The sequence below is a fragment of the Dermacentor andersoni genome, chromosome 10, assembly GCF_023375885.2.
Source record: "Dermacentor andersoni chromosome 10, qqDerAnde1_hic_scaffold, whole genome shotgun sequence".
Lineage (NCBI taxonomy): Eukaryota > Metazoa > Arthropoda > Arachnida > Ixodida > Ixodidae > Dermacentor > Dermacentor andersoni.
The window spans coordinates 101,720,123-101,744,653 of NC_092823.1; the positions used below are offsets into that span (position 1 = coordinate 101,720,123).

The 24,531-nt window shown below is 45.9% G+C and overlaps 2 protein-coding genes across 2 annotated transcripts in view; one reads left to right on the forward strand and one right to left on the reverse strand.

Annotated features, from left to right (window-relative positions):
- Nucleotides 1-2,361, forward strand: part of LOC126544531 (uncharacterized) — a 161,766-nt gene extending 159,405 nt beyond the window's left edge. Inside the window, exon 9 of the mRNA XM_055077686.2 lies at nucleotides 626-2,361. Coding sequence (XP_054933661.1) covers nucleotides 626-2,266 — 1,641 coding nt within the window. The 3' untranslated portion in view covers nucleotides 2,267-2,361. The remainder of the gene's footprint in view (nucleotides 1-625) is intronic.
- A 5,996-nt stretch (nucleotides 2,362-8,357) lies between these two features.
- LOC129387923 (uncharacterized) lies at nucleotides 8,358-14,837 on the reverse strand. The gene is made up of 4 exons (XM_055077688.2): nucleotides 13,834-14,837; nucleotides 12,636-12,900; nucleotides 11,810-12,058; nucleotides 8,358-9,328 (listed from the first exon to the last, which is right to left on the reverse strand). The coding sequence occupies exons 1-4, from the start codon at nucleotides 14,677-14,679 to the stop codon at nucleotides 8,811-8,813; spliced, it is 1,878 nt and encodes a 625-aa protein (XP_054933663.1). The 5' UTR covers nucleotides 14,680-14,837; the 3' UTR covers nucleotides 8,358-8,810.
- Nucleotides 14,838-24,531: the final 9,694 nt, after the last annotated feature.

The following is a 24,531-nucleotide window of genomic DNA, read 5'->3' on the forward strand; positions in this document are numbered from 1 at the left end:
AATTATAGAGCTAACAATCAAAGAGACCCATAAAAACTGAATTCAAGGTGAAAAAATATTTTACATAATACAACCCCTCAACTTTAAGTGCAAGAAGCAGGGACTAGTGCACTCAGTGCCAAATGATATTTAATGCGAACAATATTGCACTACGGACTCTAACTACAAGAAATACAATTCTGTGCAAGACTACAGCGTATACAATTCAATAGAAACTACATATTTATAGCACACATTTCCTGACGCTACACATAATCTAGAAGGGGGCCGACACTTGAATTAATGCACTGTGGGTATAGAAGTTACATTGACAGGGATAAAGTGTCTCAGCGAGGCTAGCCACTGTTTCGGTAAATTGACCTGTATTTGTCAAAGTCGAGTTTGTAATACTCGGAAGGTTAGTTTATCCCAGTTAATGTAACTTCTATGACCTCACACGTATGCAGTTATGAGCGATTATCACGCTTTTACTGATTGTCGTCACCACTAGAACTGCGTTGTCCCAAAAAGAGAAAGAACAGGCAGTTTCTCTTCTCTACTCCATTGCCCCGCCCCGTCCATATTAGCATGGAGCGAGGTAACTTCGCCGTGGTTTGGTCACTGTCGTGTTTTAACTCATTCGCAGGCGTTAAATGTGTCCGTAAAGAAATGGCTAGCCGAAACCCGGTGGCAGAGGTTCTTCTCCGACTGCTTCGACCTGTCGCTCAAGAATCGCTTTCACAACCTCTTCAAGGTCAATCGCTACTCTGCGGCCGAGGGTCCCTACTTCTCTGTGCTCCCCGGTCGCAGCTTCTACCGGCAGATGCAGCACAGTGAACCTGTCATCCGGACGAAAGAGTACATGCGACGAGTGCTAGAGAAAATCGGAGAGACGGCGCCCTCCCACAAAGTGATTGAAGAGGTTATCACACTGGACAGCGCTTGGCAAACGCGGGGCGCCATGAAAGGCGCGCCGACGTCACCGGCGCGCGTCGCCGACGTGTCGTGCGGACCATTCACGGCCGACGCGTGGGGAGAGAAGTTCGCTGAGCACGGCGCCTCCAACGACACTGCCGTACGCACAGCGAAATTCAGCCTCACTTGCGCGTTCATGGAGCACGTTCTCTTGAACTCGAGCTCGCAGGCCAGACCCCTGTACTTGCTGACGCTTCTGGCGGCTCACGTGTTGACCTACGACTTCCAGCTCTCGATATCGAGGTCTACGCAGGCGGTGATGGGCATTTGCCAGCGTGTAGCGGGGCATGTCTTCAAGGAGATGTGGGTGCACGCGCTCTCCCAGATGCTCTCCCTGAAGAGGCCCTACGTGCGAGACATCAGGAACTACAGCGACTTCGCCCCACGACTGCGGCGGGTCATCTCCGAGCGTGACTGGATGAGTGCCGAAGACCGCGAGGCGTGCTTAGAGCGAGTGGAGGGGTTCCACGTGACCGTCTTTCCGGACAGCGTGATGAGCATCCAGCAGTTGGAGTGCAGTCGCTTCGGGCAGGGCGACAGGAGCATCAGCCGCTTCATCCTGAGCAGCACGTTCATCAAGAACTTTGTGCACGTCCTCAAGGTCCACTTGAGCCCGTCCTGTCTTTACAGTCCGCGCACGTCGATGCCACGTAGAAATCTAGATGCTTTCCTTGGCACCGACATCATGCTCGACTTGGCAAAGAAGACGGTCATCGTCCCGCAGTTTCTGGGCGTGGAGCCACTGTTTTACGTGGGAGATGTGGATAGATTCATCAACATCGCCACTGTGACCACGCTGGTGGCCAGCCTGGGAGCGACCATAGCCAAGCGCCCACTCAAAGCCTCGGACGTCAGTGGTGTGAGTGAGTCCACCGAGGGGCAGTGGAGCGATGCGACGTCCGGAAAATACGATGACATCTCACGTTGCCTCGCAGCAAAGTATAAACTACCTGGTGACAAGTCGCGCAACGAGACCAAGTTGGACGACGTTTTTGCGATCACGGATGGCATAAGGGTCGCCAAAATTACGAAGGACGAGTTTGATGAGGAAGACGCAGAAACGAACGAGAGGCACCTAACTGCCACCGACGCGCTGTTCTTTAAGCGCGCTTGCTTGTCACTTTGTGCGTCCGACAAGGTAGATGTGGACGTCACAGAGCACAGCTTCTCCAAAGCCTCCGCGGCATGCAACTACGGCGTCGGCAGGATGCGAGAATTCCACAGTGCATTTGGATGCAACGAGAAAGATCGAATGTGGACCATAATGCAGTGCTTTGACCGATACACAGAAAAAGAAGAGGATCTTCGTTAACTTATGCATGGTCATATTTTGCCATCTTAATCGTCGTTACTAATTAGTGTACGTTTGATTTCCTTTGTATTATAAGCGTCGGGATTATCTACTAAGCTAAACCTTGTTTTCTCTTCAGTATTCCCTTTTGATGCTTTGCAACAAAGTTACCCTCTGCGCGCTAAAGTGCAAGAGCGCGTTTTTGCTAATGTGACGTCTTCCCGATACATTGTGTAATTATCAGAAGCTGATATGTGTGACTAATTCATATCAAAGACGATGTTGGTGAACACGACTGTATTATGTCGAACATGACACCAAGTTGCTTTATTTCTTAGCTCTGTGTTGTGGCTCACTGAAACTGCTACGATACGCACAGCTTCTTAAATATGAGACAAATAATTTTGCTCGAATTGACACTTCATGAAACGTGGACGTGACTTGAAGTCGGGTGTCATTTTGTGCATTGAGATATTATAGCCCTAAAGACTTCATTGCTGCAAACGTCACATGTTGAAATTGTATTGTACAGTGGTTTAATGTATTCCTTTGGGTAAAATTGCAAGGAAATACTCGTGGAGAAAGTCTAGTGCGTTGCCAGTATCAGTGCTCTAGGGAGTGAACACCTTGATTAGGCTACTACGGACTTTACAGTTGAATTTTGAATAAAATGTGTGAATTGCCATTGCATTTAAAATTCTATAAAAATTCCGTGAAATACCGCAGCCAGAACAAAAGCCCTAAGTAGAATATAAAGAATGTACCTTGTCGTTATTTACATCAGCAATGAACTCAATGCTTGAAATTGTCGATTGCACACCTAACAAAGTGATACGGTATTTCCGCAATTACGACATAGAGCTATGTAGAACACGCGTCATATTGTTTACTCCAACTCTATAGAACAACGCGGTGAAATATTACGCAGTTTTATATTTGGCGGAACATCGGAAATTAAATGAGAAATATATTTTATATTCGTTATTAATAAAAATTTGCAGTATGCCAAACATTTTCACCTGTTCTTGTTTTTCAGTGCTGCTGTTCTAAAGAAAATAAACGTTATGAGGCTGCGCATAGTACCCCAAGTACACTAATGTAGTAACATGATAAACTGTTGATGAATGCTACACCGGTAGCCTCAAATGGATGAAATAACTATTTGTACCTACATACGTCTAGTATTCGTACAGTGGTTTGAAGTAGTTACATAGAGTGCAGGTTCAACTGTCGAAATGCATAAACAGACAGCGGAGCATCTGTTTAAGGAAAGTAACTCATGAGAGACATAAGAAAGACATTATACATGGTCAATTCCTTGAGATATCGAAACAGGGGGTATATTTGACATTTTTCATTTTGTCTGAAAACCTTTCTTTCCGCACACGAGACGGAATAGTGCTGAACTGAATCATTTTTTAAAAGAAAGCAATTAGCAAACTGGGAAAGAACCGTCGGAGATCGTTGGGCGATAAAATTTTACGAGATGTGCTTTTTCTAAAATTCGTGAAAATGCTTAAGGGCATTCAAATATGATGTAGCAAATGTATATTTCCAGTGTAAGTAGAAGTAGCGAGGAACTAGATAACGACGTTTTGAGTATTTATAAAAAAAGTAAAAGTTTAGAAAAAATCGAGAATGCAACATTTTTCAAACGTGGTCATTTTTAGGACTGTGTTTCTACTTTTATGCGCATCCCACCTAGTTTAAGCTTGCAGCAGATGTGGGCTTTTAGGTGGATGACGAGCCTGTGCAATTTTATTCGTGTAATAACATTTAAAATAGTGAAGTTTTACTGAAGACATCAAAATTTTAAGTATTATTTTCTTGATGAATGTCGATACACCCCCCTTCTTTCGATCTCGTTCACGGTCGCTCAATTTGTTCTATGAAGCGTGCAGAATAGCATTATAAAGACATGTGGTTTCACTTGTATTGGAACGAAGTTACAATGTTGGAATATTGTGTTTTGAGAGAGCGGTAGATAGTGCGGAAAAACATTTCTTGCTAAAAGATAATATTGTGCGCTTCCTCCTCTTCTGAGCCTTTCTCAACGCCAAGAACTAGAGATTTGCGTTCGGTACAGCAACTGTATAGCCCTGCACTATTTTTTCGATCGCGGTGCCAAAATGAAAGCTGTAGAAATATACAGTGGGCTCGCGATATTTGCCTTGTGCAGTGTGTCAGCGTGCCCGTTCAGGTAGCATCGAAGTGCAGATGACAGTGAAATGCGTATGTGCAGAGGACAGTGCTGGGCGTTGCCCTGCCAGTAAGCAAATGAAGCGAGAAAGGTCTGAGCTTTATGGTATGTGTGGCGTGAGATCCGAGTGGCCATCTGCCGTCTCCGACTCTGCTTGGTTCCAGGCGTGGTTTAAGTTATCGAATACAGCCACTTGAGTTACATCGGCCTGAGTGAGCAATGATGGTGCGCAGCGTCTGTGCAGCTATGGCTAGGCCTTACAGTTGCTACCGCGAATTGTGCTGACTGCCTCACGGTGCACTAAATAAAAATTCAGTTTGAGCGAAATTTCCGTGGTGTCGAAGATGATGCGTCTATGCTGCGCAAGACCTTGTGACAAGGGGCGCGTCAAAACGGAGATTAGAAACGGAGTTTAGATGTGTCAATACCGCTTCAAGCCTTTTCAGACTCTGGACCGATGACGTCTTCTTCCTTGAGGACGAGGCGGTCGGTGAGCGGAACAGGTACATAAAGTTCCCTGAAGATTCACCCTTGTCGTCTCCCAGTCGTTTTCCTCAAAGACAAAGAAAAGCTTATGCAAGGAAGAAGCAGAGCGAAATCGAAAGCGTTGTGGCAATCGAAATTCACTCTTCTGGGAGGAGCGATAGCCGTGACCCCTTGAGGAACCTTTGCGATGACTGCCTTAAAGGGTCGGACAACTTGAAGAAAGCCCACGATGCATCTACATCTTATCAAGAGCACTAAGAATTGTTGATACTGCTGCCAGTGAACTTCATCCACGAAAAATCTAGGTCGCCGTGCCCATGTATGTATATACGCGATTCACGAGGCACGAAGTTGGTCTGTAAAGCACGCTGTGGGGATAGCCCCAGATTCCCTACAAAGGTCTTTTTTAAGCACTCAATATCTCCGGAACGCTATTGACTACTACACGGAACGGGAATTTGGACGCTCACGATGTGTACGTTGGCGGTGACATTACTGAGGTGAAAAGTAGTACATGCTCATAGTTTCCGCTCCCTTAATACAAGGGTTATATCGTTTGTTGAATGCGACTACTCCATACATTTAAAATGCGTTTTCGAAGTTTTTTGCGCTTCTTCCGAAGTAGGTTCTGCTTGCTCACCAACAAAAAGTGTGCCTTTGTGTGCATTGTGCCTACGACTAGCATTAAAAAGTTTCGTAGGTTATGCCTATACCATGGATGACTTGAAAGAACTGTGCGTCTGCTTCTCACCAGCCGTGAAAGGCGACCTAGGTGACCGTTAACTTTGTACTATGATTGACGGAATAACCATGTGATGCTTTGGGTCCTCAAATGAGTCGAGGTTACTTATGCGGCGCGAGAAAAGGAACGCTTCGTAGAGAAACATCGCAGCTGAATTTGTGTGTGAATGAACTAGCTAAGTAGATCTCCAGGGGAGCTATTCTGTAGGAGCTCACCTAGTGGACTGTCCATTTCGGCCGCTACTGATTGGCTTGGGCTGCTCGTCCCCTCCTCACTCGTGCTGCTGCATCCAATCAGCAGCAGCCGAAATGGACAGCCCACTAGGCTGACTCTTACAGAATACCCCCACCCCCCCTCTCTGGTGGGCTCCGTACGACTATATACGGCGGACGCAAGCTGCCGTCATTCATGAACCAAACAATTCGAACAGCAAGCATGCTTCGTCATGCATTTTACTTCACAGAGAACTTGACTGAAGTTGTTTCGACTGAGATTCAATCCTACCACTGGCACAAAAAGAAGTGTCAGTCTTCCCCTGTGTTGTAACCACGAGGAAAAAAAAAACCAATGGGTACTTTGCTGAGCTAAACTGCGATAAAACAAAGCCTATCTATGACTGCCTCAGTTGCTGTTGTCTGAACTGTTCTGAGAACGGACGCCGCCGTGGCCTCGAGCATGGGATGCAATCACAACCACATGGCTGCAAGGTTAGTCGCCGATGTGCGCGCCCCCCGACACGCATGGCCGCGCTCTCCCACGCGCCCACTCGCACAGCGCTACCGGCAGGTCGCCTCCTCTCCTTGCTTCTCTGGAAGGTGATCACCGCTTTCCTTCGTCCACTACGGACTGCGCCCGGACACTCATGAGCCACTAAAGGCTTATGCCCTAAAATAACACGCAGTTACGCTGTTACGTCGCATGACGCAGCCTATGAGTGCTTCGCATTAACCAATACCCGCGAGTGCCTTGAAGTACCCCTCTCTAAGTCGCATCACCTGCGTAAGCCCCGTTGCCACAAGACACCTACAAACAAATTTAAATTTTATGAGCCTTCACGCAAAAGTTATGAATTGGTAATACGGGTGTTCCCTGCGACCGAACACGGGAAGAATTCCTGTGATGGAGTTGGACCAAACACATCGGCATCTGAAATGGTCGCAAAACTGCACGGCAAGCTGAAAAACATCCAGCTGATTCGCCCAGCTGCGAGTGATATTGAGTGCTGCCGTGATGAAAAAAAGAAAGGAGTGCGAAACCGTGACCTGTGCGCAAGGCATTCGAGCCCTGTATGTTGGGCTGGGAAGACCAGGCGCATCTTGCTCAAAAGATGTTTCGTCCCATTCCAGAACGGCAACCACCTTATCTTAAATAATCAAAGGTTCTTAAACTTCGGTTGACCACATCTGGTGCAAAAATGAACACTCATGTATTATCTAAACCAAGATTCTTGGCGACTTTATCCGGAAGCACAAATCGTCCATGCATTTCATGACGGCCATAATAACACCCTAACACACGCATTGTATGAATCGTTTGTTATTATCCAAAACTGTAATTCCGTTGCATGCAATCAGATGATATAAAGGAATAGCGCCACTGGGTGTGCTGCCGGTTGACGAGGAATATCGGCCGCTGTACCTAAGTCATGAACTACGCAAGTGAATTTTGATCGAACAGTTCCTTTTCTTAAAGAATACCGTTTTCATCGACCACAAATAATTATTTCCGTTGAGCAAGATTTAGAAGAGAAATAGGCTTATTATTGTATCGCCTTCTCAGAAGGAATGCTCATTTTTTTATTGTGGACTCCTCTGTCAAAACAGAATAATTCAACAATTATAACTTTGTTCCAATTGGAATGATGCTACGTTTTTTTTTTCTACTATTATTTTGCAGTCCTGAGATAACAGTTTGGGTGACTTTGAAAGAGGTTGAAAGCGATGTTTTTACCGACATTTTTCAATAACGTACCATTCTTTTAATCCTGATCTTCAGAGTAAAAATATTACTTAAAACAAAAGTGTAGCTGAATAAAGCTGAACAGGCTCGTTATCCACCTATAGGCCTATCTCTGCTGTAAATCGCAACAAGCTGGAATGTACAGGCAAGTAGGAACAGAGTATCAAAGATGAGCACGTTAAAAAAAATGTTGCGTTTTCAAGAATCACAAATACAGAAAGTGTCGTGAGTTAGTTCCACTATCGTACCACAAAGAAAAAAAACCAGGTATTTGCTATGTTATACTAGCATGACCTTAAGGGTAGCCGAGAATTTAATTAAAAAAAACACGCTTCGTGAAATAGTCGTCGTCAGCCGACGACCTCTGATGATTTGTTCCGACCGACAAGGCGACCCGAGCCCTCGACTTTGACTTCAACATGAAAGGCTACCAACTCGCAGTCTTTCTTATTAATGCACTATATTTGCCTTACCCAATGTGGCAACAATGGAGTGCTCCATGCCTACCATTTTCGTCGTGGATCTAGTTTTGCGTAGACACAGTGAAAAGCTGCAGTGTTTGCATTATCGTGGTACTATATCAATATACATGGCAGCTTATAACTCATTCTAGCTGCACTTTTCGCGGAAAACGAGAGATTGACTGTAACAGTGCGAGCTCGTTCGGGTTTCCAAACGACAACTAAGCGTCGTTGCACTACCCATGTTCTCATCACCAGTGCTCATTGACAATTTTATTGAATCGCAGCAAAGAAAGTGCTGAATGCGAAAGCTTTATTAAAGGAGGGATGGCTCTGTGGCCTATGCTACGGTGTGCGGAGAACAGGCGATAAAATGTTTGAATTACCGTTACCATTACGGGTGCAACTAAGCTTTTGTTGTTGTAGAGTAGCCGCATAATCTAATAAACAGCAAAATTGCATTAGGAGACAAAAATTGGGCCTTGGTTGTTTAGTTCCGTGGTTCAAACACAAACTACATAAACATTGCAAAGCCGCAAAAGTGCAGCTGAGATGGGGCTAAAGGCCCTCGGTAGCCAGGACACTAAGCAGCATGACAATGGACTATTACAATTAACATACGCACGATAGCCTTGGACGTCCTCAATGTGCTCCTTCGAACAATTCGTTCAATGTGTGTTAATCACCGTAGGACTAACACACGGTGATTAGCACCCTTTAGGTAAGCGTGTTTGTTGCATTTCGTAGTGGTAAGTACGTGTTGCAGTGATTGAGGCCGGGGCAGTCGCACTCTCCCAGATGCTTGGCCGCTTTCTTAGGACAACGGAACGTCGGGGCGAAGCGCCGATCGAATCCAGCCAGGTCGTTGCAAAGCTCCTTCGCATCTGAATCCCCGCACTCTGCGAAGCAGACCAGCCGATAGAAGAGCTTCTTGAGACTGGAGCTCTTACTTAGCGCCTTCGTTGCGGACTGCGCTTTCTTGCGTTCATCACCAAGGCCGGTGGCGTTCTCGCCCAGATGTCGGGTCTTGAGAAACCAGGCCAGTTGCGCCGACCAGCGGAATCGAACGATCGCTCTGGCGAGACGTGCGGTCACGTGATGGCCGAGCACGGAGGACGCCGAACGCGCGAAGCACTCTACGATGTATTCGCGCGCCCAATACGGGAAGTACTTTGTGGCGTCGGAGTCGAAGATGGCGCGCAGAATGAGGGCCCCCAGGGTCGCGTAGCGCAGGTCTGCGTGAACAACACGAGAAACGATGCATAACTTCATGTTTTGCTTATGTTACAGTGTATGAAAGCGTACACACGTCAACGACGGCCTTAGTATTCAGTCACCCGCTTTCGGTGCCATAATGTTTAAAGAGTGAAAGGTCGAATTTCAGAAAAAGGGGAATGAGTTGGTGTCAAGATTTTGATTCACGCGTGGTTTACGTGATCAGCGTGTGTCAATCGTTCGAGCGCGAGTTGTGTGCTGTGTGCCATCGACGCATTTATTATATAGATGTAGGAAGAAAAGGACGGCGGCGGCCGGTGCACATTGCACCCAATATTTCCCAAGGGTGTAGAAAACGCAGTGACATGCCTAGCGTATCTTCCTGGCGTGCGAGTCACAAGACCGGGCTCTTCGAAGAAGGGAAAATAAATTTGTCGAACGCTTTCCGGCCTCTCCGTGGGGCGCGCAATTATGAAGGCGACGAGACGAAGAATAGCCTCAGAAATTATGGTAGCTAAGAAGTGCTGCATGATCACCTGGTATGAAGCATACGGCATCGGCACATTGTGGAATATATCCGAGCACACCTAGACACTTCTTATGATTTGTGAATGCGAAAGCATTTATGTACGTTCTGTATCGAACGCCGCTGAGTGGAGTTTTGCGCTGTAAATAATGTTTGCGTTAACGCTCGTTTCACCCGCCATGCATGGGATAGTTGACAACGATGGTGGATATCACTGCTGCCTCATCGCTCGTCTTGCTGCGTTCTTCCACTCCCTCACTTCATCTGGCGTGTACAGACGCGCACGGCTACGTTTCGCTACGGCGAAGGCTGCGGCCGCCGGCGATGTAACTGCTTCAGACTCTATAGCGGTACGTGCTGCCCTATACAGCAAGCAGCAGCAGCCTGCTGTGCCAACCTCGCATGCCACCGACGTCCTGTGCAACGAAAGACCGAGGAAGCAGCGGCGGCACTAACACTAAGGCCGGCAGGCGCGAGCAGATAAGCCCAATAGGGGTGAGAGAGCGAGATACGGACGCCGCACCGCCTTCTCACAACCCTCTTCTCGTATGCAAATCTAGGCGCACTAATGTGGCAGCGGGTTCTCGGTTTCGCCCGCTTTGCTTCGCCGAGGCGCGTTTGTGACGTGGCGTCGCAATCACTGGGAATTTGGGTGCCGTTTCACTGCTACAGACGACGCCGGCGTTTTCTACCAATGGACAGTTTGATACTTTCGCATAAGCAACTGTTCCTGCCGTGCTTTTGAGTGCTTGCATAAACTGTGTTATCCGTAACGGTGTTTCTCCAGGAATACTATGATGAACATAAGTTGTGCCACCGTGGTTGTACCTGATTGTGCTGATGCGGTTATTGCATTTTGACTGCAGTTCCACCAGTGAGCCATTGACACTTTCAACGTGTTCACTTTCGCCGCCTTGTTACTTTAGGGTATTTTAGGGCATTCATAAGCGTATTAGTGTTTACGGAATGCTGTGTTACCCCAGAGGTGCATGGAAACGACAATGCTAATAGTGACCTCTTGTAAAGCATAGATTACGCAGAGAGCAAGCAAAGCTGCAGTGAACGACCATATTGTATTCAACTGCTGCAGTGAAGTATCTCTAGAGACAATTGTTACAATGTAGGCCCTTTATGCTCTTACATTCACAAGGATATTCGCACAGCACAAAAAATGTTTGAATCGTAATGTAGTTGAGCAAAGCCCCACTAAAAGTAGTTAGTCCTCCACGAACGGTCAGCGGTCGAGATAAGCAAGAGACGTTTGCAGTATTGGTTCATAAAAAAGCAGGGAAAAGATTGATACGACCGAATTTGTTGCATGCATAAATAGTGGTACATGGTAGATAAGTTTTAAGCAGAAAAAGAAAAAAAAAATAATATTAGGAAGATGTACACGAAATTGCTAAAAAGAAACACGTACACAACACACCCAATTAAATCAAGCAGGCTAGGTGACTATTGTTCACCGCTCCGTTTCGCTATCGTTCACCACTCCGTTTCGAAGGGGCTGTCAATGAATCATGACCACTATCATCGGACAACCTGGTAATCCGTTCATGTTTATGGACAAGCTAATGCTCGCGCTTTTACGTGGGGTGGGCGAATATTTGAGCTATATTTGAGACGCGATCGAATACGAATAGAATAGTGACATAGCAGTTCTTGCCGATAGTAAGCATGAGCGTGTGCAGCGCTTTTGTTACGCACTCTTCTTTTTAAAATGTATGATTGTTCTTCAAATGGCTAGTACATTTACTTGTAATAGAGTATCGTTTCTTTAGTGAACATGGCCATGACAAGAACACTGCAGTGGCATAGCCTTTGCAGATAACTGCCACGGTATGTTTCTTGTACAGTGTTTGTAAATTGAACAAAACCAATTTTCAGCTTTAAAATGCGATGACAAACTCGTTAGTAGAATGACTTGCTCTATTCCTTTACCGTTGGTTCGAACTACCAACGCTGACCGACTCACATGCTGTCAGCTCCTGATCGGCGGGGATCTCCGCGTAGATCCCAACGCCAGAGAGGTAGGCGGAACTGATGAGAAAGTGGCCATCAGCTTGGTACCCCACGTGACCGGTCAGCTGATGCTGCCAATACTCCGAAGGGGCAGGCGTCTCTCCCACCCTGGCCGCCTTGACTGCCGCCAGGTTGGATAGGAACGAGTCTCCCAGGGTTGCATCGAGCGGAGCCCCCGGCAGACTGTCATCCGCGGTTTCGTCTGTGCCGCGAAATTATTATATTAGGCCGCTGACAGAAGAGGCATCACGTAAATGAAGCCGCTTCCCATACTTGTAGCATTTGGGACGGTGCGGGCGAATCGGTTTAAATAGCACCGAATCGTTGGTGCACCTGGGATAAGCCAATTCAAACGTGACGTGTGTTAGCACTCGTGTTGCATTTCACACCACCTGTAGAACCAGTAGAACGCAATGATTACATTAAGTGGATTCTATTCGGTTTATAAATCTTCCCCACACATTGTGTGACGTCAGTGAAAACATAGAGGGGAGGACAAGCCATCCAAAGGCCAGTATGGAAAGAAATATTATCATTGGGGTTTTTTGATCAGATTATTTTACAATCAGGCGTGAACATAAATAATTTATTCTTTTACTCACACTTGATGTGCAAGGCAAGCAGCTGAGCTATAAGATGCGGCAAAGTGGAGATGTTCCTATAATTCATTCTTTTTATGTGCTGTGCAAGACGGCAACACTGTGTCCCTATCAGTACCCTCTTACATTCGCAATACTGACCACAGAGTCTTTGTCATGTACCCATCCTTCGGTACACACCATAGGTAGCGAGTCGTGCCTTCTTCAGCCGACGAGTATCGACGAAGAGGCCCCAATTCACCATAGGTTCCTTCCGTAACGTGGAGGCTATGTCCTGGAACAAGGCTCTGGCTAGGACCACCTGCCCATGGTGCTGAAATTTCCGCGCAACCCACAGCGGGTAGAGTCGGTCGAAGTGCGACGCCGTGAGATGAAGGCACTTCGTCACTGACGTCGCTGATTTTGATTCGACCTCATAGCCCAATGCTGGCGCATACTTCATCACCTGCGGCCGACATAAATTATTGTCCCAACGATTTACAACACATAATTTGAAGAACGCAAATAAATAGTAAGTGCACAGTGAGCTCATCAAAGAAAGCTATCTTAGAAATGAAGCTCGAGTGATCTTCTTGTGTCCCCTACTAAGGGTCTCTGACCTCCGATTCGCACATAATCGTCCTATACCTGCTGGAATTCTTTAAAAAAACGCAATGACAGCCAGTTCATTGCAATATTTGCGTGACTTCAGGTGAGTGCTTAATGAGGTTAAATATTGCGTAAGTGAAAGGTGGATGCAGGAAGTTGCTCTGCACTGAAAAGTATTGCTATAAATAATGTGTCTGAAGATTGCCTTGAAGTACCTTCAATATACACAAACTTTTACAATAGTGACAACGTGCGGTCCTGAATTTGATTATTTCGCTCCACGTAGGAACGTGTGTCTAGGTGAAATCCCAGGAAACGACATCGGCGGAGTGTTCACAGTAGCAAATCATATAGCGGACGACGCGCTGTATGAGAATTCTCCGCTAAATTTCGCGTTTTCGCGACAGAACTATATCTAGAGTGCGTGTGACACGTAAGGTACTTCGGCCAAAAAGTTTATTGGTTAGCTGGGAGAAAGAATTTCACGCAATATTAAGCACTGTGACCTCATGGGCACCATATGGAGCTAGTAAACTGGATCACTTAAGTGGGGATCTTTACTACAAAGGAAATAAAAGAAATAGAAGCCGCAATTGCACGCGTTTCAGTAAAACGTCTCAAACTTAGATATGTGTAAAACACAAAGCGCCATAACGGTGACATTAAAAGCGGTGTTAAGACACTTTGCCCTGGTGGAACGTTATGACGTGAGTTGCTTACATAAATGCGGCCATGATATTAACGGACACAACTTGCGGGCGTTCCTCTCTTAGAATGAAGTATGGCTTACCTGTGAAAGTAAAACAATTAGGCTGTAGAGACCAACGAGCGCCAATGGCTGCAGTTTCAATATCTCGATGGCCTTCCGCAGGATGTCCACTCCCCTGACTTCCAAGCCGTTCTTTTTCTCTGCGTTCTTTAGCCTCGCCGGAAGGCCGCGTTCTAGGGAGTGCGTCCACGCCACCTCCGCTACGAGATACTTGAGCTCTTCGGGACTCTTGAGCATCGACCACGAAAGATCGCTTCGTTCAGCAATCAGGCCCTGAACGAGCGTGTCAACTGAGATTATGTCCGAGTAGTTGACTCGAGCTGAGGCCAGCTCGTCGTCGAAGTCGTCCAAAAGGTAGAGAACGGTCGTCCTTGCCTTTCCTTCGTCATGCGAGAACGTCGAATCCAGCGTTTCGCCCACATCCACGCGGAAAGGGTGACCCCGGAAGAACTGTGCCCTGAGGAACGAAGGTAGGCCAGTCTCCAGTGTAGTCGTGACAACGAGCTCCAGCAGGGCACCGAACCTGTCGGCGTTTGTCCATTCACGGATGCTGAGTCCGAGCGTCCTCAGCAATTCGGTGCCGTTGCCACCCGTGTCATAGCCAGTGGTCATGAGGGAGCAGCTGGCGAAGAACACTGCCATCTGGGTTTCGAGGCTGATATCACCAGTTCCGTTGGAGTTTCGGAAGGAAGTGTCGGCTCTGGTCACTAGCTGCCGAGCGACATGTTGATTAAAGGAGTTAATGTGGAACTCGCGGTAAGCACCTCGGTTAGCGCCTTTCGCTTGCCACTTGCCGCACACGTACTCGTGGAAATCGGAGCACGGGTCAGCGCGGGAGTTCAGTGCCACCATTAAGTACCTGCGCATCAGCGGATAGTTGGTGAAGCTTCCCGAAAAGTAAGCAAGAATATGGCAACCGAGGCCGATTACATAACGGTACCCCCGCACACCATTTTATGACTCTGTGAATGGTCCTGCACCACTCATTGCTTTAGAACTATAAAAGAGCAATGATCGATGATCTCTGGTCCCTCGTGCAGGAGCAGTTTCTCAAGACAACGCTGGACTTGCAACTGAAGTTTACTGCGAAACAAATTCTGTGGGTCGCCGCCACGCATACTTAGAAGCCAAGCCCTAAAATACAAGCGAATAAAGAAGTAACCCTAGCCACAAACCCCATCGACACGTGCTTCTCGTAGAATCTTTAGAGGTAGATTGAAACATTTAGGTTGCTTATCGGCGAGCTGGATTGTAGTTTAACTCGCACATAATTGTACGCCCAATTTACTGACGCAGAAAGCTTCGCATATATACCGATTTCCAGTCTACCACGCTGTCTCCCCACTGCCGGAACACTCACAAGGTCTGGGCTGAGCGGAACTTGAAATGCGAGGGCTAGTTCCCTTCCTCTGCCAGCTGAAACTGAAAAGTGAGATATGGGAATTTTTTCACACCAGAAAACTGGGTGCACAATTATGTGTGAATGAAACTTTGGGCCATCTCACCGATAGGGAGCTTCAATATGACATTTTGAACAAGGTATAGTTTATCTGTGTGCCTATTTTTTCTAAGTGCTCGCGTCTCTACCTGCTTGACTCACCACCTGCTTATTTAGGTTTCGTTCTATGCGAGCTCATTGTACTTCGTGCTCACATTATTTAGATGCTACTGCATGAAAGCATAAAACCTCCAAATAAATTGTACGGTTTTGTGGGCCAAAACCACGATATGATTGAGGCACGCTGTAGTTAGGTACTTCGGAATAATTTTGACCATCTGGGATTCTTTAACATGCACCCAATGCAGGGGCACACAGGGGTTTTCACGTTTCGACCCGGTCTAAATAGGGCCGCTATGGCCGCGATTTGTTTCGGCGGTCTTGTGCTTAGCAACGCAACACCATAGCTGTTGAGCAACCACGGAGGGTGTCCACGAAAATTTGACTTGGTTAAGGGTTCTTATCTAACGAAATTTTCGTGTTCCTATAGGTGATGGAAGGTTGTCCAAGAAGGAAATTATTAAGAGATGCGTTCGACTTGCTTGACTGGAAAGCATTAGGAGTGAACATCTACAGGGAAGAGGGAAAAGGCACCTAAGCAATGTGCGGTGTGCTTAAATCACTGTCATGTTCGGTCACTATGATGGCTTGCAAGAAATGTCTAAAAGCCTTGTCCGAGAAAGTGAACGAGTATATTGAGAGATTAAAACGCAGAAGACAAAGATGATGACCAATAGCGTAGCGAGAGAATGGCAATTTGTGATTGGCGATCAGCCTGCGGAATATGCGCAACAGTATATTTATCTCGGCTGTCTTGGTAGAAATGCCACAGAACAAGATGACAAATAAGTGTAGAAGATGGGGCAGGTGCCACCTGTCGCACAATCTTATTTGTATTTCTGTTAACGCGACAGCGCTAAGAGTCCCGCTTGTCGCTGAAAAAGCGGCGTCGGCGCCGGCGTTGGTGTCGGCGTCTGCGGCCAAGAAAGTCATCCCGAACCGAGCATCCCGAGCAAGCCCTCCGTGTGGCGCATAGGCCTTATTGAACTAACCGAATTTCTCCAAGTGAAATGCCCCACAAAATTTGTAAAGAGCGACTAAGACATAAGCTACCGACGTCATATTGCCTCGGATATTAATTTGAATACACGAGAAAACATAATTCTGTTATGCGGGGACTCCAACAAAAACCCGTTTTCCAGCTTCCGTTTGCAGTAAGTCTTAGTAGAAGCGGCCCGGTCCACTCCGTTTCTTGCAATACCATAAAAAACAGAACCAGAAAGCTCGCCTTTGTGCATAGCATTCACCGCCAACTTTGCCGGGAAAACATTACAGTTATATAAGCTGCAGTTATCGGGAAGCGTGTGAAGCAGTCTGGAGTCTGAATGTTATCGCGTTCCACTCTTGAAGGTGAACTTTAAGCGTGTTCCCTAATTTCGTACCATTTCATTCAAGATGAACCTTACCCAAGTAGGCCAACAAGAAGTCCGACCCATCTAGGCAAATTACTGACAGGGAATTCTGATCATGAGAAGGAAATATACAGAAGAATAAAAAATGAGTTGGTGCCCATAAGGTAGGCATCTACAACTGAAAACCGGTAGCTTATCGCTGTGCTTGAAAATAAAAGTTAACAGTCCCTTTAGCATACGCTAAAAAGACTGAATTTTTATTTTCGCCTTCACCCTCTTTAGCATACGCTGAAGAGATTGAAGGCGAAAAGCTGCGCGCTCTAGAGACACGCATTAAATTACTTGACATTCTCATTCGAATGCATTTTTACTTCTTATTACTTGTTTTCTCCCACCATAGGTCGCGGGTTCGAGTGCCTTGATTGACGCTACCTTAATTAACAGTGCCTTAATTAGGTCCCGACTAATTAACACCGTAGGTCCACCAAAGGTCGTGTGTTCCAGTGCCGTAATAAACTCTATATTATTTAACTGCGCCGCAATTGACTTCGCCTTACAACCAAAGGTCGTGGGTTTGATTGATTTGATCGGAGGTCGTGGGTTCGAGTGCCTGAGTTAACTTTATCTTAATTTGCCTTTTTTGACATGATGAGCGGCATCGGAGCCAGCTGTAGGAGGAGACGACGAATGCGCGAGCAGTGGCACGAGCACGTGGCTGTGCGAGGCGAGATCACATGACTTTCTGTACCGCACGCAGCGTTTTCCACGCCATCGGGGGTGTGGGGGTTCTCGCCGTAAAAGTGCGCAATCACTGCATTCCACCGACACTAACATATGGTGCAGAAACTTGGTGGTTAGAAAAGACGCTCCAGAAGAAGTTGACGGCCGCGCAATGAGCATTCAGCATGAATATTGTTACTCGTAACGTTGAAAGACAGGACGACAGCGGTGTTGATTAAATAGCAATGGGGAGAGGCAGCCATTATTCAAGTTGACATTAAAAAGAGAAAACTTGAGTCGCACAGGTCATTTATTACGTAGGGCGGAGGACCAGTAGGCTATTTGACCTACGGGAAGGGTGCTGGGAGAACGTACATATAGGTATGGTAGAGGACGGTAGGTAACTAGGTAGCTAATTACAGCCGTTTTCCCGCAGCTCACCTATATAGGCTGCTAATTATGATGAGGAAGGGCCGCAATAGCTTCATATAATTATTGCTGGTTCCGAATCGGTCCCAAACTTTTACTGGAAAACGTGCTCTGAGCAGAATTTCGACCACTACTGAACCCGAACCAGAACCGTTATTCAGGAAACGCTCCCGAATTCGAACTTTATCTGAGCCGGAAAAAAAATAACGGGCGGTTACCATTTGAGCACGAAACGATTGAAGTATGTAGGGCGGCTAAAATACCTGACAGGTTCGCAATTCCTCCAGAAAATTCTTCAATCGGCAAAGGCCCCTAAGCAATTGTTACGGCACACAAGTTGTATGTGGGAAGGGGGACGGACTGTCTGTGTATGCCGATAAACAAAGACCACATCGGACGCTTCCAAGTAGTATTTTATTCCCTTCAACTGACGAAATTTGCTCATGTGGAAGGGTTGGTAGCAGCGGAAAATGTTTACCTTTCGCCAAGCGAAGTGGTTTGCGAACCAAGCAATTCAATGTTGCGAACTGGTTCATAAAAAGTTATATTTTTTACGTTCCCGTCTCGTAGCTGAAACGGAATGAAACTGGAGCTCGTCAAGCCCAAACTGAAAGGGTGTTTATTCTTGGTTCGAAACCGGACTTGTATTGTGTTTGTAGTTTTGGAGACTACTGCAGTGAAAAGAAAGTTCCCGCATCCCACTCGACTGAGTGAATGAACAGAGTAACGACAGGCTGCATTTGTCTCTGAATGGGTGTCCTTTTGAAGCTAAATGTGTTCTACGGAAACACGTACGTACAACTACCCTACGCTAGCGTAGGTACTCACGTACGTAGAGTAGCATACGTACAAGGTGATGTTATAGCATCCCGCGGAATGATTACTGCAGGCGGCAGCGAGATCGGGATCAGCCACAAGGGAAGCAGCAGAACGGTCACTGCTGCTCATCATGTACATGCTGATTAACACCACGGTGATTATTGTGGCCAGCAGCACCAGGACGAGGCCGCACAGGTTGTTGATGGGGACATTGCAGGGGTAGCCGTACCGCTGACATGCTGAAAACAAAAGACAGGTCATGGCCTCATAATAGGGAATGCAGTTTAAGCCATTACACCGACAAAACATTCTTCGATAACTGTGATTGTGTTAGGGATCGCAGAGGAATGTTCAACACAATATCGATTTTAGACGGAAGATTACAGTAGTTTGATTGCATAGAGCATGCTCAATGGAAAGCTTCTGCCAGGAAAGAGAAATCAAACGGAACATGTTGCCATAATGGACCTCGTTCCCGTATATTGCAGGGGCTAACAGGAGTGGTTGCCATTTTGAATCAGTAATATACAAATTATGGCCAGCCCGGATGACAGGCCAGAAGTTATTATTATAAGGAATTTTTCAATCACGAAAGAATTAAGCGTGCACACTAAGGGCACCGGGATGACTTACAAAAAATAGTGCAGTGTTTATTGCTAATTAGGGCAGGTATTGCGACGGCCTAGTAGTGCGTCGAGGCTCGCTTAGAAATGCTCTTGCACACTCTCGATACATCACGTGACTTGACTAACAGGGCCCCTGTAGCCGAGAGTCCTCTTCTAGGGGTCATTAATGACTGACGGAGCTCGGAGTCAGGTACGTAAAAGGTGCGGTTTTAGCACGCTTCAGAGCCCACTCGTGCGCATGCTAAAGCCAGCGCGGCAAAAAGAAATCAAAAAGAAACGAAAATACAACTCTCCTTAAACCTGCGTTCACGACAAGCAACTTTTGGGACGCTGGCAATGTACACCCCAAATTCGATGCGCCATAGCTGGTTACGAGCGAGTTATATAGCATATGGTTCGCGCGGTAAGTTCCGCGTGTTCGGTAAAGCGAATTATTCACTTTATCTCGGTTAGCATTCCTTGGTTTTGACTGCACTTGTCTTTTCATAACATATTCAAGCTACCATATTACCTCAAATACGTTAGACGAGGAGCACCCCGATTTTATGACAACAGAATATACGTGCCCGTAACGTACCGCTAATTTCCTTGCTTGCGTTGTTCCGATTTTGTCGAGTCTTTTAGTTAAACAACCGATTAAAAAATTATCCCCGAATTCAGCATTGTTTATTAGATTTCGTGGCCGGAAATAGCGGTGTATAATTCTAAATTACAGACAGGATCTGAAAATTACGTTAGGACACGCAGGCGTGATTCTCTGAAACAATTTTGGAAGATATGCTCTACTGCTCAGGAAGGACTGCGCACTCTGCTACCGAATTCTCCAATAAAAAAGTGCAGAGAGGCAATGCATGCGGTATGCGGGGAAGGCACGAAAGCAAAGGAAAACCAAAACTGGAATATTCTAGGCCTATCTGATAGCACTATGTCTCCGGGTGAATCTGCAGCCGCACTGTTTTACCGAAATGAGGGCTTCCAGATTAGTGCTTAACGTTAGAACACATGCAACATTGCGCTATTCAGGCTAGTGTACGACATGAAAGGAAGTCATACGTGGTGACAGTTGTAGGAAGATTTGTTTCGTTCAGATTTCGCTGGACTCCAGGAGTTACAAATGGTGAAGATATCAGTACTTTCGAGGCACATAAAAAAAAGTCTGGTGTCCTAAGGGTCAAAACCACGATATATTTATCAGGCACGCCGTAGCAGGAGGCAAGCACCGGCTGTGGTTCTTAGACGTGGGCCTATATCTGAGTAAACGAGCGCATTTACGTTGCGCCCCACTTGAATTGCAATTGTCACGGCTGGGATCGAACACACGACATCGAGGACATCGAGCTAAGCAGTGCAATCAATATATTTCGCTAAGTGTAGACAAAGTACAGAAATAAATGTCGAAATACAGGTGTGCTGAGAAGTTGAAGTAGTGCATACTTTGACTCCCCACCAAAGCAGTCATTCGACTAAGTGAGCTGCTTTGCTCAAACATCGATCAAATTCTTTAACAAACAACAGACGCGTTTATCTGCCGGCGCCTATCATGACCGCTATCTCTTCCGCGCCAGCCTAAAATTCCGTCGCCTTAACTGAAGCGGACGATAATTAGCAACACAGGCCACAGCACAAAGGCGAATTTGGCCATGGATAATTAGGCAGATGCACACCAGCGATGATACTAGAGTAGTTTGGCAACGCTGAGATTGAATCCAGAGTGGTACGTGTAGACTCCCTAGAGCTGGCAGAGATCTCCCACAAGCTTTCATGTTGATGCTGACGTTCCTAATTCAAAGCATTACTCCCGAATATTTACGGCACGTAAGTGCTGCGGAAGTCCACAACGAGTAGGTAGTTTCATGATAAAAAAGCTTTGTTTATACTTTACAGTCTACAAGAATCTACAAAAGAATACCCATACAAGCTTCGGTTAATTCGTGAGACTAGTCAAATTAGGTCAATCAATTGCCCTCCCTCACCGATCAGCTTGCTTTTTTGGTAGCTTAGATGGATGAGCAACCAGCCCGGAAACACATTGGCTCCGTGTTCAACCCCTGGACCAGGACAAATTTTTCCTCAACTGAGAAGCCTTCTTCATAAGAAACGGGTATGGGTTTCAATTGCAGCTTCGTGCAATATTAAGCCCAATGACAATGTTTGTCTCCCACGTAATGCACAATGGTCGAATTAAGGAGCGAAATTCACTGTGTCAATTTTAAAGCATTGGTGTCCCGCCGTATAGTTTATGTGCAGTCCCCGCACTGCAGCCCGTTGCAAAACGACAAACATTCAACATTGCATTCGAAGAAATTCTCAGCGTTTCGAAAATCACAACCCGTTTCTTCTGGCAATATTCCTGTTATGTGGCACAGTATGTCATACGGCACATGGAACAGAGCTTGCAACGCTTAAATATTGGTTTTACGTGCGAAAACCACTTTCTCAATATGAGGCACACCACAGTAGAGGACAACAAATTTCGACCACGTGGGGTTCTTTAACGTGCACCTAAATTTAAGTACACGGGTGTTTTCGCATTTCGCCCCCATAGAAATGTGGCCGCCGTGGCCGGGATACAATCCCGCGACCTCCGTATTCAGCAGCCCAACACCACAGCCACTGAGAAACCATGGCGAGTACAGAGCCGAGCTCGCTCTTAAATATAGGCAGTAATGCACCTTCCTCGAGTTTGAAAAAAAAATACGGAAATACATCTAACGTACTATTAGCTACACTTTTGGGTAGACGTGCTCATGGCTACATTATTAGGCAGAAGACCAAGTAAACGTGCAGCTTCAGTTTTGTCTCACCTAATAGGTGTACAAACTTACACTTCTGCGATTCTGTCGGTTCATCGAGGTGGTGCCCAGGGCGCGGACGGACTGAAGGTTCCGTGTCTCGCGTGCTCCAGCCCATGGTAGTCTCCTCACCCGTGGTAGCAAGTATCCTACAACCAGAATCGCGCTCAGGAGATCGAAGCATTTTTCGACAGAGAGCCTCACGTTCGATTGGGTAAGATGGGATTGGATATTCTCCTTCAATGGCGCGTACCCACTGCGGGGTATTGGCCAAGATTTCCGTTGGTATTAGAAAGATGTTGGTGTTACGCAAACTGGTAAAAGTGTCATGTGGAAACGGATAAAAATAATGTATGAAGAACTTAAGAGAATTTTCTTGAAACAAATATGAAGTTCTCCATGGCAGAGCAGACATAAGTGTGGTAGTTTCGAAAAAAGGAAGCTTTTAGAGAAAGGATATATGAAATGGAATAGTGTAAACAAACTTGCGTGGACGTTGGTTCTAAAATGTTTTTCCTTAAAACCGAAAAACGGTGGTAGAATAAGAAAATATGATCTATGGTCTCATCTACTGCAGAGAATGGGCACAGAGGCAAGGGTGTCAGACCAGCCCTGATAAGATATCAGTTCAGTAATTGCGTTCGACAGCGTAACCGGGTAAAAAATACTTGTTTTTCTAGCGTGAAAGTAATTTTTGTGCGAAAGGAATAGGAGGTGTCTGTATTCTGAAAAACTTGCTATCGGTAGATTGAAACGGTCCAGAGCAATTGCATTTCTACTGAATCTAGTAGTAGTTATGTAAGGGGATGCCGGAAGTAATGATAGTACAGGGCCATTGAGGGCCGCTCTGGCAAGACTGTCAGCCATTTGGTTCATGTATAATCCCCTATGACCAGACGCCCAAAGTAATGTAGTTTGTGTGGGCAGGCACTAGGAAATGAAGTGTTCGTAAAACGTTGATACCACTATTTGTTGTGAGCGATGTGCATAAAGATAAAGGATCCGTTTTTGCGACTACCGTCGATATTGATTAATTTATTTTACGTGAGGATAACACTACAGCTAGATATTCAGTCAGATATACACATAAGTAGTCTGGAATCCTAATTGAGAATGACCAGTCTAGAGCAGGAGCGAAAATGCCAATTCCAGATTTTTGCCCACACCGTGAGGCGTCAGTTGCAATGACCGTATTTATACCTAAACTCACAAAATAATCTTGTAGTAGTACATTATATATATTATAAGAGATAAATTTTGCATTGTTTGGGTAGATGTCATCGTAGATGATATGTACACTCTCTCGCACATCACAAAAGAGCGGCACCTCCCATATACGTACATTTAAGGGGTTAATCAATGTTTGTACAAAGAGCGCCTGTGGTGTATGAAACCGGGGCCATTATACTCCGAAAAATAACGCAGGCTGGGAAATGAATGTGTTTTCCAATCTTCTAATAGTGGATTCGCGCATATTGAAGAATGTTTCCACCATCAGCAACGGAATTCTTCACAATATTGAGGGGAACCTGCATTCTTGATGTAATACGTTATTAGCCACAAATTTCGGTAATCATCAGCACAATAGCAAGACATCCCACTCAATCAGAACAAGGAGGCATAATTTATAGGCTTACGCACCACAAAATAGTACACATCCAAATTCTAAAATGGGCCACTCGTACATTTTATATATCATTAGTAGTGGGTCTCTCCGCATCCCCGACCGACTGTTGCACAGCTTACGCAGCATGCCAACTGCTCTCACTCCTTTTTTAACTATGTGGTCCATATGACGAAGCCAAATGAGGGAACCGCCAGAAACTACACCGAAGTACTTCAACGACTGCGCTTCAGGTATAGTCTCGAGACGGTAGGATAGCGATATGTTAATTGGAATATTACGGGGGGAAACCATTATGGAGCATTTTCTAACGTTAACTGAAAGGGGAATTTTTAATACCAGGTTTCTATGGCGTAGAGATAGTTCAGTAGTCGACAATGTAGTGAGTGGATATCACTGTCTGATGTATAGAAAGGAATATCGTCTGGGTATACATATGTTTGTACATCTACATGCCGAAGAATAGAACTCATCAGAACGTTAAGTAGAGATGGATAAATTACTGCTCCTTGAAGAACACGTCGTGACTCATTAGGTATGCTCGAATTAAATCCTCTTAGAGAGAGTAGAATTTCCTCCCATTTAAAAATCCACATATCTAGTTCACAAGATAATTTGGAAACTCTACATTTCGTAATATATCCAATAAAATTACGTGTTCTACACTGTTGTAGGCATTGCAGATGTCTAGTGTCACAACAGCACCTTTCTGCTTTTGGCGCCATGATAATTTTATTCTACTTTCTAAATCCACGTGAGCATGTCAGATTAAACATGATGGTCGGATGTCCAACTTTAC